Here is an 18005-nt window from a genome sequence, read left to right as displayed (position 1 = left end):
AAGTGTAGGGACTCTGTGGCAACGACTCCATGGAAAGTGGTGTCTCAAAAAGGAAAGGATGTGGGCTCCTTTAGTGTAGGGGCTTCAAGGGAACAATCCCATGGAAAGTGATGTCTCAAAAAAGATGCCTATTTTAAATATGTGCTGGTATCTTGAAATGGTTGAGCTAGAAAGGGGAGGAGGTGATCCTGTGTGATAGGGATGAGTAAATTCTCAATCTTATTTAAAAATGGAACTCCATGAAATGCCACACAAAGTAGATGCTTCTTCTTGCTTCTCTCTCCCCCGTTCTTGGATGGAGTCCCAGTTAATGGAGAGATTTCAAGCCCACTTTCATGTTAATGGTCGTGGTATCTAACACTCTTTTGCCACTTATACATATCTTACCTCAATTGAAGACATGCACCAATCCCCAGGCTCGTATATTGAACCTTATTTCCCTCCACCATTTCTGATTAGTCCCACAAGTGTGTCTGTAGGGCACATCAGAGTTGGTGGGGAAAATCATACTTTAAAAACACATGTGGATTGATTGACATCTTGCATCATGCAGGTTTTCTGGGTTGTGTGCAATCCTGTATAGACCTATTGCAGGTTCTATGTAGGTTAAAACTCTTCCCTGTCTGAATTTCAAGGACTAGAAATTAGAGCCATCTGGGTACAGTTTGATAGCTGTCAGTAGCATAATATGCTTCAGATCCATGCTGTTTATAATGATACAAAGGACAGTGTAGATTAAGCTACTAGCCTTTTCAATATGGAGAGTAGGCTTTAGGGTAGAAACTTGTATTAAAGTGACCTTCAGGTCCTTTCCAATTCTGCACTTTTTTCATTCAGTGGAAAGGTCTTTCACTGTTTATTCTCCCGGCACCCCACCAATAATCCAGTCATTATATGCGCTTTCCATTTTTGCATTGTGCTATACATTGAAGAAAAGGAAGATAACATGGTTCGAAATGCAGTATGGCAGAGCTTGGCATTTACTCATCTCGTGTATGTTGCCATTATATATCATATATAGAAAACAAAATTCAGTTAGAGGCATAAAGGTCATCTAACTTCACCCTTGTACATAATATGAAAATAAATGTCTGCAGGAGGACTCCTCTATTCTTGTGCAGGACTCTTATATGTGTTTTAGTATTACTTACATGAAACTATTTTAATAAAGTAATAGAAGAAAAATGTATTATGAACTCCTTCCACCCACCTCACCCCCCACATGAATTGTAAATATTTTATAACATAATCTGTATAAAAGAATGTACTTTACTATAATTTCAAGTCCTGGCGGAAACCTTTCCAGAATATTAAGAAGCAAATAGAAATACTAGGAAGGCAAAATTCTGAGAACGATAAACTCTGGAAAAAATCATGAAATATTAATGAACATGGGTGCAACTAACACTAGACATGGACGATTCTTATCTGTATATGTGTATCTGACAGTGTCTCACAGGCAATAAAAAGGAATTAGTTGGTAACCTATATACAAGAGAGAAAGAAGCATTAGTACTGCGTAGTTTAGCCAACAAGGACAATGTTATATACATGCCAAGAGCACAAACCCACATCTTGGCAAATTATCACACTTAATATCCACATGCTCCATTATTACCTTTTGAAAATATGGAAACCTAGCCAAGAAGTACAAAACTGAGGTCCACCTGGTTCAGGATAAAAATATATATTGTAGTTTCAGAATATTATTCAGAATTTTCTCAATTTTTGTTCTTCCAGTGCTGTACTCTTTTTTCCCCTTCTTATTCCTAAATGCATACAGATACATATGAAATAGCAAATATACATGTCTTTCTGCACATGCTCTTGCACACCATTAAACACCAATTAATGCTATTGTATAGTTTTTTCCTTTTCAAATTATGAAAACAATGCAATTTTTTCTTGTGTGTGTTCATGGTATAGTTGCCCTTTTTTTGTAATGAATATGTTCAATTCTGAGGTCTGTGATGTGTTTAGGCAACAAAAATATGCACAAGACAAAATGTATAGTGGAAAAGTGTGTACAAACCAACATGTGTGAATGTACACATAAATACATTTCCATTTCTCTTTAATCAATGGGAAAATATTCTGAGAAAATGTATTAAAATGTGGAAACAATGTAAACTTGTATGAATTTTAAACTGACATTTTAAAATTATGTATAATTATTTTAGTGTTAGTGGTTGGTGTTTTAATCTAATGTTTATGAGTTTAAATCTATATTTTATGTGGTTTTCTGTATTTTAGTTATAAATTGTATTTTAATGTATGTGTACCCTGCCTCGAGTCTTGGGGAAAAGCAGATAAGAAATAAAATTTGTGGTTATTATTATCTTTCTTGTTCTGATATTTTTATATTAACTACAACTTTTCAAATCCATTACCAATAATAGGGTGTTTTTTTCTATCCAAGGAGTTTCTGATACAAGCTGGTATAAATGTCACACTACTGTATTAAGTATCTCGGTTCCTCCCACTGTTCCTTTGCACAATTTCTGATGTTATTTGGAATGGTTGTGTGACCTTTGATGATGTTTAGAATGGGATATAACCTTTGCCAATGGATTTTTTACACAAGCCTTCATTCCTCCATTACATTTTTAGTTACTAGAGTCAACACTTCTTTTCCATTCTTTTTTTTTTCAGTTACAGCACAGTAGTTTAGCATTACAGAATCCCCCTCCACCTCCCCAAAGGGACTCAGCCCAAAAGCATGGACTCAGCCCAAAAAACCCAGGTTTTTCGGGAGGCGTTTAGACTTAAAATCTTCTACTCATTCATGAGTATATAGGGAAATTATGCACCATGTGGAAGAAAAAAGCAACTGAAAAGAAACACATTGACTGGGCAAATGTTACAGGCAACAACAGGATCCAAACCCTAGAATGTTTAGGAGATGATTAGATCCAGGGCAGAAATAACCATGACAAGATGTAGTATCCTGAAACAGACAGCCCTAACATTTACCTGACATGCTACACAGTCAAGAAGAGCCCTGATAGGAAAATAATGCCTGTGGTATTCTGAGAAACCTAGAAGAGTAAAATTAACAGATTTTCACATCTTTACCAACTGTCTCTGTCAAATCTCACTAATTCTCTCAACTGACTCTAACTCTACCTACCAGTCCATTCTGGCTCATGCTGTCAGTAATTCCACCCTCAGGTCCCACTCAGTACTCTTTCTCCCCTCTCCCTCCCCCAATTTAAAAATGACTATGACTTGAATCTAAATTTTTGCAGCTGGCAATGTCAACACTTTTGAAGGCCTCTTCAACTAACAGCTTTATTGCTTTATAAAGAGATAATGAAGACATTTTTTCAGCATGGCAAATGGTTATTCAAGAGCAAAGTGGCACAAGAGTATTTCATGAGCATTCATCATGATTCCTCAAATGACTAAAAGTCATGCCAGTGTTGACTAGCTTTGGCATTTTGCTTGCCAAAAGCACAAAAGGGGAGACACTTTTGCAGTTTCAAGTAGTGGTTTCCATATCAATGGGGCAGTGAATCTGCTGTGTTTTAGTTTAGACTTTAAAAGAGCCATTTAAGATGCTGCTCCCTAAAATAGGTTCAGCATCTTATATAATATGGCCCTGGCATAAATAAGACCCACCCATATATGGTTATTAATTATTTTTCATCAAACCTCTTTCTAGAATCCTTTCTAGAGAAGTTTCAATGAGAAATAATTCATAACCATATATAGGTGTGTCTTATTTATGTAACCAAAGAGATATTACATGATTTTCAATTTAATGTTTAATTGTCTGAATTAATACGAGTCAATATGTGGACGGGGGTTTAGCACAGTTGGTAAGATCTATCAACCAGCAATTATAAGATCTACCAACTGAAAGGTTGCAAGTTTGAAGCCCTGGGTTGGCATAAGCTGCTGACTCTCAGCCCAGCTACTATTTACCTAGGAAGTTTGAAAACAGCTTTAGTTGTAATTAGAGAAATTAGGAACAGTGTTGCCTTGCTACTTTGCAGTTCACTTATTGCAGACTCGCTGTTTCGTGAGTTTTTCCTTCCCCTTCGTATACTTTCCTTCTTATACTTTTTATGCATGTACTGTATCTCACAAAGAAAGAACAACACTAGAAAGAATGAGTCAGGTGCCACGCCTTACCATGGGGTTTATCTCCAGGCTGGGCCTTGGCTTGGCCCCCTTCCCCCATGGCCCTTTTCCCCCGCTCCTTCCTCGGAGGCCCCTTGGGCACCATTGATGCCACTGCCAGGCTGGGCTGAGGCCTACTCTTCCACACTTCGCACTGAGGCCTGAGCCCAGCCTGGCAGTGCCGTCTTCGGTGCCCAAGGGACCTCCAAGAAGGAATGGGGAGCAGTGGAGGTGGCGAGGGGGAGGAGGCCACCGCCGAAGAGGGCTGCACCAAGGCCAGCCCGGAGACAAAACCCAGGGTACAGCCCAGCACCTGGCTTCCCCTCCCCTCCTCTTCCTCCTCCTTATCCTCCTCCTTATCCTACTTCACGGATTTTCACTTATCGCGGGTGGTCCTGGAATGTAACACCCATGATAAATGAGGGAACACTGTACCACTAAAAGTGGGGGAGGTGTTTACGATGCCATAAAGAAAGAAGATCAGAAAATGCTCAGTGACCAAAAGGAAGGAGGAAGTCCTTGTGGCTCTTCATCACTGAGGATGGAGTGACAGCACCCCCTGTGGCTGGATTCGAGCCCAACCTTCCATGGATTCGAGCACAACCTTCCATGGCACCAAAAAGCTGGACATTGAGTTGAAACAACAACATACCTCCTTCTGTTCTGTATGTCTCTGTACTATCTATACAACAACGACATTGAATGTTTGCCGTGTATGTGATTGTGATCTGCCCTGAGTCCCCTTTGGGGTGAGAAGGGTGGAATATAAATAAAGTATTATTGTTGTTGTTGTTGTTGTTGTTATTATTATTATTATTATTATTAATGTTTCTTTAAAAAACCGGAAAACTCATATGAAAACAAGTCAGGAGAGTAGACATGCAAAAAAAAATATAAATAGATTTATATCATAGTAATGAATCCAAGTGCACTATGGACAGAGTTTTGAAGTATTTTCTTTAAAATAGCAAGTTATCTGCAACTTGCTATTTTTATTTATTTAATTTGTTTTGCAATTATTAAGATGTAACTTGTCTATTTTATGTTTGTAACACAATGAATGATAAATTCAGTTTCTTTATGGTGCACCTGTAACTATTTTAATTATGTGTACAGTTACAGGGAGATGGCCCTTTATTACAAGCACTGATCACATGCCAGATGCTCATGGCCTTTTAATCCTTTCAAAGAGCAATTAACAAATAAACATATTAGTTACATTTGAAAAACTGAAAAGCAATGAGTTAATTTTTAAAATTGTAACTATTATACTAAAAAATTACGGGTGGCTTGGATATGTGGCTATAATAGCTTTGTTTTTAAAAGTAACTTACCAAGGTCCTATAGTGGTTTTATGTTTGACTAGACTTCTTGGAGACCAGGATTCAAAGAGGACTTGATGGTGGGGCTGCTTTATCTATTTTGGGCTCGAATCTTACAAAAGAGATGATGACCAAGCAATGCTGAGCCACTGTTTTTGATGTTATATAAAGATTTGATTGTAATACATTTGAGCAGTGCCCAGAATGGAAATTTCAAAGAGATAAAAAGATGTGAAAAAGACTACCAGTAAATATGCACTTTGGTAAGATCAGTTATTCTCTGTCAGAAATTGATCTGTAAGTTAAGACTGAAATGAAAAGAGATACTTTTATGGCCATCTGGTCTGTCTGGATTGTACACATCAACAATAGTTTTGGTTAAGTGTTCAATCTCCTTTGTTTCATTTCTCAACTGAAGTCAATTTAAATTACAGAAGCTCAGTGTAGTTTGCTTATAGATGTGACTTGTGCATTGTTCCTTTAACTGGGTAATTTGCACTTATAATCATGTTTTTTTTAAAAAAAACTTTCAGAAGAATTTTCATTACTAGAGTTGTACGTGGATCTGTTTTTGTTCGTTACATCCATTCTGTCACTAATTTTGTTACCTTTGGGAGCATGTAATGGGAAGCCCCCTCCTGGTACGAAAATCAGCTGAACGCGAAAGCAAGCAGGAGCGGAACCCAGCTTCTTGCCTGCTTTTCGTGAGCAGCCTCCTTGCCTTGGCAAGAGTATGTTTGTGGCATACAGGCCCAGAAAGCGCACACTTCCGCCTGCAGTCAAGTGCCTCCTCTGAAACAGAACTTGCCTCCTTGCCTTAGAAAGTGTGTGTATGTGTGGTGTGCAAGCCTGAAAAGCATGTGCACCTGCCTACACCCGAGCGCCTCCTCTAGAGTAAGAAAAAGAACTTGCCTCCTTGCCTTAGAAAGAATGTATGTGTGGTTTGTGGGCCCAGAAAGTGCACATGCCTGCATACCTCTCCTCTAGCGTAAAGAAACAGGTAAGAAGCCTCTTTAAAGCACATGCCTGCCTGCAGCCGAGCACCTCCTCTAGATAGTAAGAAACAGAACTTGCTTCCTTGCCTCAGAAAGAGTGTGTATGATGTGCAGGCCCAGAAAGTGCTCATGCCTGCCTACAGCCAAGTGCCTCTCCTCTAGGGTAGAGAAACAAGTAAGAGAAATCTCCTTCAAGTGCGCACCTGCCTGCAACTGAATACCTCTTTTCTAGAGTAGAAACAGCTTAAAGGCCTAAAATGACAGGAAGGGGAGCCTGGGAAGCCCCTCCCCCATAATGGGGTGATAGAAAATGGATCTGTCTGCACCCCAGAGTGAAAGCAGATGTCTGCCCTCCCGGTTTTGGCAGGTTCCCAAAAAACTGATTGGTGCCCCTCACTGAGAGCCGGGACATGAAACAGGTCAAGGTTTCATGGTTGAAACATTCACATCTAATTACCTCTCAACAGGGGTTTGCCCCAGGCACAGTCAGGCCATTGTATGCTAATCAAAGTGGTCAGTTGAAACATTCACACCTAGCTACAGCAGAGAAGAGTCCTTTGTCTCACCCTGATCATTCCACAGATATATAAACCCTTTTGCCTAGTTCCAACAGACCTCACTACTTCTGAGGATGGTTGCCATAGATGCAGGCGAAACATCAGGAGAGAATGCCTCTAGGCCATGGCCATATAGCCTGAAAAAACCTACAACAACCCAGGTCAAGGTTTACCCAGACTGCACAAGCCTACTAATTACACACCTATATAGACACTGGCAACTTTTAGTCTTCGGCAAGGTGTTGTAAGTGGATAGTGACATAAAAGACCAAGCGGTTCTTGAGTTTCAAACATATGACTTACATCTTACTCATTGTTAAGAGTCGGGGTGAGACAATAGGAAGTGAGAAGAAATCTACCCCTAGGAAAGGAAATTCATTCCTGAAAGAGTTATCATGGGCTGCCTGCACTGAAGCTTTATCACCAATCCTTGTTTCCACAACAACCCAAAATTTTCAAAATCCAATTGGGACAGAAAATGAGGTGAAATATTCTGAATAGGGGCATAGACAGAAACACAGATGTTATAGGGGTGTTAACACTTCCCTATTATATCCCAAACTTTTTAAAAAAATATTTTGATTGGAGTTACACTTCAAAAATGTACCTGTCCTGACTTACACATGAATTCAACTTAAGAACAAACCTATAAAATCTATCATGTTCATAATTTATTTTATTCCTCATGTTGTGAGCTGTCCTGATTGTTGTGAGCTGCCCTGAGTCCCCCTCAGGGTGAGAAGGGCGGGATATAAATGTAATAAATAAATACATAAATGTTATATGGTTGTATGACTTACTTTCTGCATAGTGTTATCATACAGTTCCAAAAATGCTTACAGGGCCTAATAGACAATGCCCGATTTGTATACTTAATACTACAAAACCCAGGAAGGTTTTGATTTTGTGGTGTGCAGAATAGTGTCTTGGGGCCATATTCTTTTTTGGATCTGCTTTTCTCAGCATAAGAGTGACAGGGAGGTCTACTCTCAAGGGAGAAGTTCTGACCATCAATGTCCTCAAACCCAAGATCTCTGAAAGTTTTGCAGCACTTATCTCACTGATGTCAGAGTTCCAGGGTTGATAGCACTGGTTTGTTGTGAACTACCTTCAGTCCCATTTTTGGAGAAAGTCAAGAGAAAAATCAAACCAAATCAATCCACCAAACAGAGGCAAAAAGGAGGTAGAATAGAGAACATTATGGACATGACATCAAAGGATGCACAACCTTTCTAAGCTGCCAGTGTGATCCCAGAATAAGGGGAAATGATATTAGACATTGAGTAGGCATGCTTCATTTCCCTCCCCCTGATATCAATAAGAGATGCATGTGTTTAAATAATGTAGCTGAAAGGAGACACAACAACCCCAGAGAAACCTCCTTCTTTCTTTCCTCTCCTTACTACAGATTTACTCAGATTTTACTCAAGAACCCATTGGATTTTTCCAGCGGCTCTGACTCACATCTCCTCATTCCAGCTGGTTGGATTCCTGTGTAAATTACTTTTTATGATTATTCTAAAGCAATTAAACCCAGATTTTCTACATAAAAGAAGAAGAAAAAATCCAAGTGAGAAAAAATCCAAGTGACTTACATACATATAAATATAATCAGTGATCTGTTATTGTAGCAAGATATGAATATTTATGACTGTCATGACAGCCAGCTTCATCCAAGCAACTGACTTTAAGCATTTTCAAATCCCATTGACATCAAAGGGAAAGAATTAAGGTAGTCCTTTTCTCCCTTATTCAACTTCGTGACAGGAAAGCATACATTCATATAGAAACACATCAAGATCCCTGTTGCTGGAAAGAAACCTATGTATGTTTACCAAATGTAAGGTATATTACAATCAGTAGAAATTCTTCCCTTATAAATTGGTTAAGGCTTGTTGCCTTTGTTGATCTTTTTTAGCATCTTTGTAGGGGTGTAGAGAGATTTTTTTAAAGTTCCATTTAGTTGACAACTATCTACATTGAGTCCCATTCTGGAGAAAGGAGAGCTATAATAGTAACATAATAAAAAAACAAAAGAAAATAATTATATTTTGGTGCAAAAGAAACTCGGACTGTTCTGTTTGTCTTCTTGTGCTATTTGGTTTCAGGAAAGTTCTAATCACACACTTGTACACTTTTGTTAGATTATAATAACAATGCACAGCTTTTGATCCATTGTTAGACTTTAACTCATATCACTATTGGCTGTGTTGGCTTGGATTCATGAAAGCTGCACTCTGAAAACAATTTCCCTAACTATTTACCTCTGCAACACTGTAAACAATTCATGGGAATTACGCACAGGAGACAATTATTTGTTACTTAGGGCAGTATAATTCTCATCCCTGATATAAATACTATTGATCTAAAAGAGGACACCAATGCATTAATTTAACCATGTGCTTTAAATGCTGGAAGCGTCAAAGGGCTTTAAATAAACAACAAAAACAGAACCTTGATACATTGTAGAAATACCTTTGTAGATATGAAATGATGATACATATACCTATCTTGCAAATGTGTCTCCATGATTCTTTCTAATTCCAACTAAGGGTCTCATCTACACGAGTCACAAACCTTGAATTGGCCCAGAAGTATGGGCATTCAGATGATGTCCATGGCCTTCCAGGCCTTCTTATTCCGGTCCTGTTGGTTCTGTGTTGCTATACTATTTTCCATGAGCTCTTCAGCATGGTAAAAAGAGGATAGCATTTATCTTTTGCATTGTTCATCACAACAGCAGCCATGGAGCTCCAGAGAGGTCCTGGCTACCACTGGGCACCTTTGCTGCTGTCGTTTAAGGCACCCACACATCTTGAGGAGAAGAGGGACATCATCCCCTTCTTTCCCCTCTCCTCTCTCCAAGTCAAGCAACATCTTTGCTGAGGTGCCCAGCAATGTCCAGGAGCTCCCCAAAGCACTGTGGCCACTGCAGCAGTGACAAATGACAAGAAATGTAAGGTTGAGCACCCAGGTTAGGCCCAACTGGACAATCAGGACTCCTCTCCCACCACCAGGCCTGTAGCCAGGATTTTGATTCGGGGGGGGGGGGGTGCTGAGTCTGAGTGAAAGAGGGTCTACCCTAGCAAACCTTTTGTATCATTACCCCAATACCCCCATACATATGAGATATATTGAGCATGGTGATCAGATCATGATATGAATAAACATAACAGTTTATATAATGTACCAGTAAGGCCTTTTGAGAATTTCGGCTACATGCCTGCCCACCACTGTTGTGGTTCGGGAGTGGAAAGGTGAAAACACCTCAACAAAATTGGGGGCCAGTCCATATAAATCGTTCCTAACTGTGCTTTTCCAAATAAGCTCAATTCCACAAAAATCTTTCATAAAGTTAAAACAAACATATCAATCTAGAGCTCCAATTCAAGGTATAGTTCATGTAGCTCTGCTTTAACTTATGTGAATGCCCATAAGTACATGATCATATGGATTTCTGCCACTGATTAACAAAGATGCTTGATTTACCATTTCTGCTCTCTTAGTTATTTCTCTATTTTGCAGTCATTTCATTCTTTCCTCTGTGTCCTCCATTAGGCAATTTATACTAAACAGCATTTGTAAGTAATACTATTTTAGGCTATTAGATAAATATAGCTAATCTCACTTTTTTGTTAGATGCTGTATTTGTGTGAGTTAGCATGGATCTGGTTGTGTAGCTTTTGCCTTGTCGATTTCATTCATCTATTATACCAATCCACGAGTACCTTTGACATTTCCTAAGTCTCTCTCACACACATACACACATACCGTCCATACCATCCTGTGGTTTGAGAGGTGGAAGGAATTTTGATGCCCAAGAAGGATCACCATTATGACTCACTTAACAGCAGGTCTTTTCAAGAATAGATCCCAGCTTACTATTGGATATTTCATGGTGTATATCATCATTTTCTACAGCAGCATTAAGAAGTTGTTTTGACTATGATCAATCATCTGGGATTAATGTAGGATAGGGAAGGAAAAACAATTTTCAGAAGGCAGTGACACAATAACCAGTTTCCTTTCTAATATTGTATATCCCACCCCATTCAATTGAAATCAATTTTAAATGCAACAATTAGAAACCATTTGAAACCGTTACCAGGTCATTTGAAGGCCATCAAAACACATATGCCTTTTGAAATATCTGTTGTAACAATGAGCACAGAAATATGAAGTCAAAAGAAAGCCTCCGTAATGTTGGGGAAAGTGTGCTCTTTTTAATGTGTCATTCTGGACTCTTGTTTCCATAGTAATTGCATGGCTGACAGCTTTGCTACAGTATATTATATCCAGCAGAGAACTACTCCCCAAATTAAGCAGCCATGGCAGTTTAGCACTGAGCTGCACTTTTCATTCTGGCTGTATTACTCTTACAGGAGTGTTTCCTGGAGTCTCTTGCATTTCCTTAGCACCCTAAGGATTTTCTTCACTCTTATTTAGCTAAAAAAAATTAGTGCTGCCTCCCCAGGGTACAATCTTTCAGTTATATTGTAAAAATGGGACATATCTGAAATCCCAGCTTTTATCTTGTGTGTCCCTTTCACCCAGGCCTCTAAATAGTATTAAACTATTGTGTGTTTTGTTTAATCTAGGTCACCAGTGATTTTATGCATTTATATTCTATTTTGTATTAATTACTCTAAGTACATTTACTTTAAACACTTCATGCTGTTAGGAGCATGCAAATATTATAAATCTGTAAATCCCCTTTTTCTGTATTATAGCTAGATATGATTTTGATCAAATCAGGCTGGAGAACAACCCCATTTTTATGTGATTGGATATATGACTGGCAGCATCAAAATCTATTTGTGTGGTAAAATTTCCATATGTTTGTGCACATTGATAAAATGACAGAAAAAAACAAATGTCATTGAAATTAAGTTCTTGGAAAACGGTACTATATTTTGGTAATGTAGACCTTGGGGAGAGAAGGCACAAGCAAACTGAAAACCCTGGAAAAGAGTATGTGCAAAGAGCTCTATTTGTCAAATATGGAAACATGACAATCAAAACAGGACAATGAAAAATTCTCAGTGTTTTGGTTTCCCTTAAGATAGTCCAGCACTTTCAAATTTAGAGAGAAATTTGGATGAAGAGACATAAAACATCCAACCTGAAAGTAAAAAGGCATTTCCCTCAACTGTTATTCTTTCATCCTGGGGGGTACCTGATGCAATGTGAGTTCAAGGAAACCTCAATTAGGACTAGAAAATTATTCTGTATGAAGTCCCGGGTACCACCATCACAGAGGATTAGATAGACCAAGGGCTCTGACAGAGCATAAAAACATTTATTGTGTTTAACCTACAAAGTTGCCTTAAAAGTAAACTTTATTCATTTTCAGTGGATGTATTCAGCCCAACATACTACTTCATCGTACTAGAGAATGAATCCACTGTAATTCCGGTTTCTACTTCCTGAAGAATTCTGGGGTTTGAAATTTAGTGAGGTTGTTAAAAGCTCCTCCCTAAACTACAAATCCCAGAATTCTGCAGGAGGCAGCAACTGGATTTAAAGTGGATTCATTCTCTAGTGTGATGAGGCCCATAGAAATGTTATTTATTGCACCCATTAAAGAAAACTGATCAACCCAGTCATTCTGAATCCTGTATTTCTCATATTCTATAGTTTGTTTGTTTTTGTTTTTTTTTATAAAAAAAACACAACTGACAAAAATATAAGAAAATTACACTTAATTTAACAATAAAACAAGATACTGGCTCCCATGTAGAGCTAGTGCATAAATAAAATAAGGAAAAGGTTCTACTATTGGTTCTGTTGCAAGCCTGTACTTTATTTATGCATTTCTTTATTTATTGGTAATGTCATCTTGCCTTTCCACTCAAGTACTTGCTCAAGGTGACTAACCTTCGAGTAATCTGGCGGATAAGCGACGACCAGAATTGACGGATTGGACAATGTGGAATTTGAATTTACGGACTCTGAGCTGATAAAAGTTGAGCACTAGATGGTTTTAAGGATTGTGATGTATAATGGACTGTTTTAATTGTTTTAATTACTGTTTATATGTTTTGTTTTTTACCTTGTTGTTGTGCCAGCATGGAATTGTGCCTTTTTATGTAAGCCACCCTGAGTCCCCCCTCGGAGGTTGAGAAGGGCGGGGTAGAAGTGCGAGAAATAAATAAATAATAAATAACCAACATAAGTGAAAACTTATTAAAACATCGACAACAAAACCCTTAAAATCATCACAACAATCAAATATGGCTGGCACAGTTGTGTTCCTCTGATCTCTTGAACACTCAGTGAATGTTGAGCAAGGCAGGAGTAAACTATAGATGTTGTTCTCTCCAAATTCTTGATAACCTCATTAAAAAGAGCCACAGAGGCAAGTCTGGTGCAATACAGCAGGAAGTCTAGCACTACAGGGTGGCCCTAAATGTATGGAGAAGGCTGTGCTAGTGTCTAGATCACCTTTAAAACTTTCAACAAGGATACATGAATGGATGGGATGGGATATGAAAGGGACTGGAAAGACATAAGTTAGGCTCAAAGGTGCACAATGATTATAGAGGCTGGTAAGAAACTGGGAGGCTTCCCGTGTTTAACCCGTCCATATATGGGGTAACACATCATGAGAGCTGAATTAATGTCTGGCTATGATAAAGTAATGTGTATTGAAAACTCAGATTATATATCAACCTGTATATCTGAACAATGATCATACACTGGTGTGTGAACCATGTAAAGTGTATTCCTATCCTCTTTTCAGCATCATTAAACACAATTTCTCAGTCAGATTAGTACAACTTGACTAAACACTATCAGTTTCCCAGCACAACAGAATTTCGAAGTTGTTAACTACACGCCATGCACTTCAACACAGCACAGACCATTCTTTGCACCTTGCCTGCAATTTCCTTGAATACTGATAAAAATGTATTCAGACCTCAAAGAACTTCAAATGTTAAAAATACAAAGAGAGGAAAAAGATGGCCCCATGGCTACACTTACATTAAATGTGGTGACGTATGTGGCTTCAAATCACTTGTCAAGAATTGATTTTAAACATTGGCTTCCTGGGTAATTTTGAAAGAATAAAAATGTCTACCATAAAGCACCATCTTTCTCATTTCAGTGATTGCTACTAAACCCTAGAGTGACTCTTCTAAAGTTTTCAAAATTGTATTTTCAATTATAACTCCAGGATTCTGAACTTAATTTGCCACTGATGCGGCTCAAAACTCAGCATGAATTCCACAATTTTAATAATAAGAATTACAGAAAAAGATAATACATTTCTTTAATCAAAGACAATGTGTTTGGAGAAAGGCTATAAAGCACATGTTTTGAAATCGCAAGATCTCAGAGAACACAAAGGTTTATATCCAAAAATTTCTGCAGATGGTTCGAAAATACAAAGGGAGTTCAGAATAATGAGCTAAGTTGATCATCAAATTGACTCAGCATATGGCACTATATGGTACACTTTTTCATTGTTCTGTGCCCTGCAATATTTCACATCTGGAAATTTGGGCATATTTGCACAATGCTAGGGGCATGTAAATAAAGGGGTGGGGTGTCCCCCTGAGGAAAACCCCTCTTAACTGGCAGGGGTTGCTTCTTCCCATGTTTCTTACAAGGTGTTCCTGTGCCTTTATCTCAGGAAGCTCTTTGGAGTCACACAGAATATGAATAAGATTCTCACATTTGCTCTCGTCTCTTTCCTGTGGAATTAACCGAGTGCAAATAACTTGAATATTCTAGTGACAGAGAAGAAAAATAGGTGGAGGGAGAAACCAATTTTTTTAAAAAAAATCCGAAAAAATGGGAAAGCACAGGATAAACCAAGTATGTTCATGTCAAACTGAGACCGTTTTCAGGTATGCTGTTCCATGACACAAAGTGCAACCTATGTGTCACATGCAATTCCTGACTTTTGTGACATCTGAAGTTCCTTTATGGACCTACAAAGCTCTTCAGCACCCTTTCCATAAACAAAAAAAAATCAGCATTCTTTTCTGGTACCTTTTTTTCCCTGAATAATTCAAAACTCCTTCTAACTTGTGAAAAAAAATCAAAACACTCACAGAAGCTTCTCAGGACTTCTTCCATCCCAAATACCTCAATTTTCCCTCACTATAGGTGATTTTAAAATGGTGAAAGGAGGTGATACAACATTGTTTGCGGTTACCATTTCCAGAGGTATGATAGTAGAAAATTGTGGTATTTGGATTTTCTGAGCAGTGTGTTATGATTATGAATAGTCTGCATAAATTATCCCCCCATAGCTGCCTGCCTACCCCTATTCTATTTGACAAGCAAAACCAGGCAGTACAGGTAACATACAACAAACACTTGTGAGATCCACTCTGTTCGTCATGGTAACGCAAGTAAGTATGTGTAGGAATCTGGTGGTATACAACAAGGTTACATATATTTTTGTGCAGATATTTCATTTCTTTTGCATCATACTTCATATATATGAAGCAAAGAGGTGGAGCAAATTATGTCTACCAATCTGCCTTGAGCTGCAATGAAATGCATTATCACCTTGTGTTATAATGGTGAGAAAAGGAGGAGGAGTGTGATCCAAACTGGGGTTGTCCTACATAAAGTGAAGACAATAAGCATTGTTTTCAGTCTAATTTGGTTTTATCGGCGAAATGGCACATTCAGATCGGTTCGGATATATAAAATGAAGATGCTACTATAATGACCACATGATCCCTGAAGAGCTAGATTATAAAAAGAAATCTTCAGTAATTGTGAGGGTACTTACCAGTAAAGGCACTGAACAGAAGCAAAACAGATCCAAATAATTTGGGAAGCGATTTCATAAGCCTCAGGTCTTTCTTTGCACTAAGAGTGTTTGCCCATTAAAATCAAGTTTAGCCCTATAAGTAATATGCCTATTACTTCTAACAGAAACTGCTGATAAACATGAAGAACTCTGGCTTTTACTGAAAGCTAAGTCCTTTAAGCTTTCATCTCTAAATATATTATTTGACTGTATCAAACGTAAGTGGGATAGAAAATTGCTCCCTACCCCAGTGCCGACAGCTTTAAATCTTTTCTTATCTAACTCACATTTCACTGCTGTGGCAAAAGTGCAAGCTCACACAATGGGCGTTCGGCATCCTGGGTGGGTTTGTAGCAGTGATTTCAGAGAAAAAGGTGCAGCTTCTGAAAAACAGCAATTACTGGTATAGTAATTGCTTCTCCTAAAAGGTAAATGCCCTCAATAAGTCAACCACTCTGGGAGATTACAGAGCAGGAGAAATGCTTTTGTGCACCGCAGAATTACAGAGCAGCAAGAAAGCTCGCCAGAGACTGCACAAAGAGTAAAAGTAACCAAGATTTTGCTTCAATACAAGTCCCATTGAAATAAACTGAAACTGGGCAAGAGGCATATATGGCCATCACTCACTTGCTGGAGGAGATGTTGCTGTTTGATTGTAAAAAGTGGATGTGAAAGCATTGTAAAAAGCTTACATTGATCCATCTCTGTTACCACCAAAATACGCAAGGGTATCAGCCAAATCAGAGTGTAGCCAACAAGAATCATTATTTAAAAACTTCTGTCACTCTGATTGGAAATGTTTCACATTTGTGCAAGCAGTTCACTTTGACAATGGCAGGTGCCTTTTCTTATTTTTCTCTCTCACAGCAACCTTGTGAGTTAGTTGAGGCTAAGAGATACAGATTGACACAGGGTCACCTAGCAAGAATCAAGATGCATGGCGAGAGGGGATTTTGAACTTGACACTGAGTCGATGTTATTGTATGATATTGAATTGAGGGTCTTTTAAGAAATCTTGGCAGTTATGAAACATATAGCCAATAAAGGCATACAAAATCAAGGTTTGAATTAGAACAGTGATATATGATCATACAGCACTGAGAAGACTGGAAAATGCAACCATTTATGAATTTATTTTTTACTTCTTTTCTGATACTACTACTTAAGTCTGCCAATAAAAATAAGATTTAAAATAAAATAGGATTCAAAATTGGCATAGAATTTTATTTGGTTTTGTCAGGGACGAGGGAGTTTAATACATTTTTACATTTTGGAGAAAGAGGTTGTAGAAGGAATGACTTATTTGCACAGTACATATTTAAACTATCACACTCAATGAGATAATGGCACTTAAAATGGCACTTTTCAAAAAAGTAGGACTGTACATCTAGTATTTGAGCAAAAAAAAATTGGCTCAAATACGTACTTCTCTGGAGATTTAATACTTCACTAAGTTTCTCTTGAAACAAACAGATAGGAGCAATACCTTTATTAGGACCAATTGAAATGTCATGAAATTTGTGAGTATTCAAGTCCTAATAAAGATTTTGTGCTGAATCCAAACATTTCATACTAATCTGTAGAAGTAAATATGAATAGAACATTTACCTTCAGTTCTGTCTGGTAGCTTTCCACTTTTACTGGTGGTTCCAGCATTTACAGTTTCAGATGATGTGCTTAATTTGGTATTGGGGTCTCGTTTCGGTTTCGGTGGTGGTTGTTTTCGAGAGCAGCCACTGCTTTCATCATCGGTACCTCCAACAGAATGAAGAGATTGCGATCTCACGGTAAATCCACTGGAACAAGGATGCGGCAGTCTATCCTGAGGTGCAGGCATTGTCATAAATCCCATACGAAAGTGTTTGCCCACATAGCTTCCTTCATTTCCTCTCACCACTTCACCACCTAAGCTGTAAATAAAACAGATATAGATATAGAAATATTAAACCTCTTGATTGGCTAACAAATGTGATCTATTGCTTAATTACAGAATCGCTTTGACAGCTTGCGTACAGTCTCTGACTCAGAAATGTAATGGTGTTTTCAAGACATAGTTTTAAACCACTCATAATATCTGTTTTACTATTTTGGAAGAAAAAATAGTTCCAGTTTACTTCATTTTTACATTTGAAAACTTCTTATTAAAGAACAACATATGAATAATCATTGTAGGCTATTTATATGCACATGATAGTTTAATAAGGCATGACTGGCATTCCATATTTCAGTTACA

The 18005-nt window shown here is 38.1% G+C and overlaps 1 protein-coding gene across 5 annotated transcripts in view; it reads right to left on the bottom strand.

The window, feature by feature from the left end:
• Positions 1-18005, bottom strand: part of NYAP2 (neuronal tyrosine-phosphorylated phosphoinositide-3-kinase adaptor 2) — a 171783-nt gene that overhangs the window by 77780 nt on the left and 75998 nt on the right. For all 5 annotated transcript variants that reach the window (XM_067465964.1, XM_060767861.2, XM_060767862.2 and 2 more), the window contains one exon: positions 17381-17682. In XM_067465964.1, coding sequence (XP_067322065.1) covers positions 17381-17682 — 302 coding nt within the window. The remainder of the gene's footprint in view (positions 1-17380; positions 17683-18005) is intronic.

The sequence above is a fragment of the Anolis sagrei genome, chromosome 3, assembly GCF_037176765.1.
Source record: "Anolis sagrei isolate rAnoSag1 chromosome 3, rAnoSag1.mat, whole genome shotgun sequence".
In the NCBI taxonomy this organism is placed as follows: Eukaryota; Metazoa; Chordata; class Lepidosauria; order Squamata; family Dactyloidae; genus Anolis; species Anolis sagrei.
Note: the sequence above shows the minus strand (reverse complement) of the source record. Positions and strands in the feature narration are given on the sequence as shown.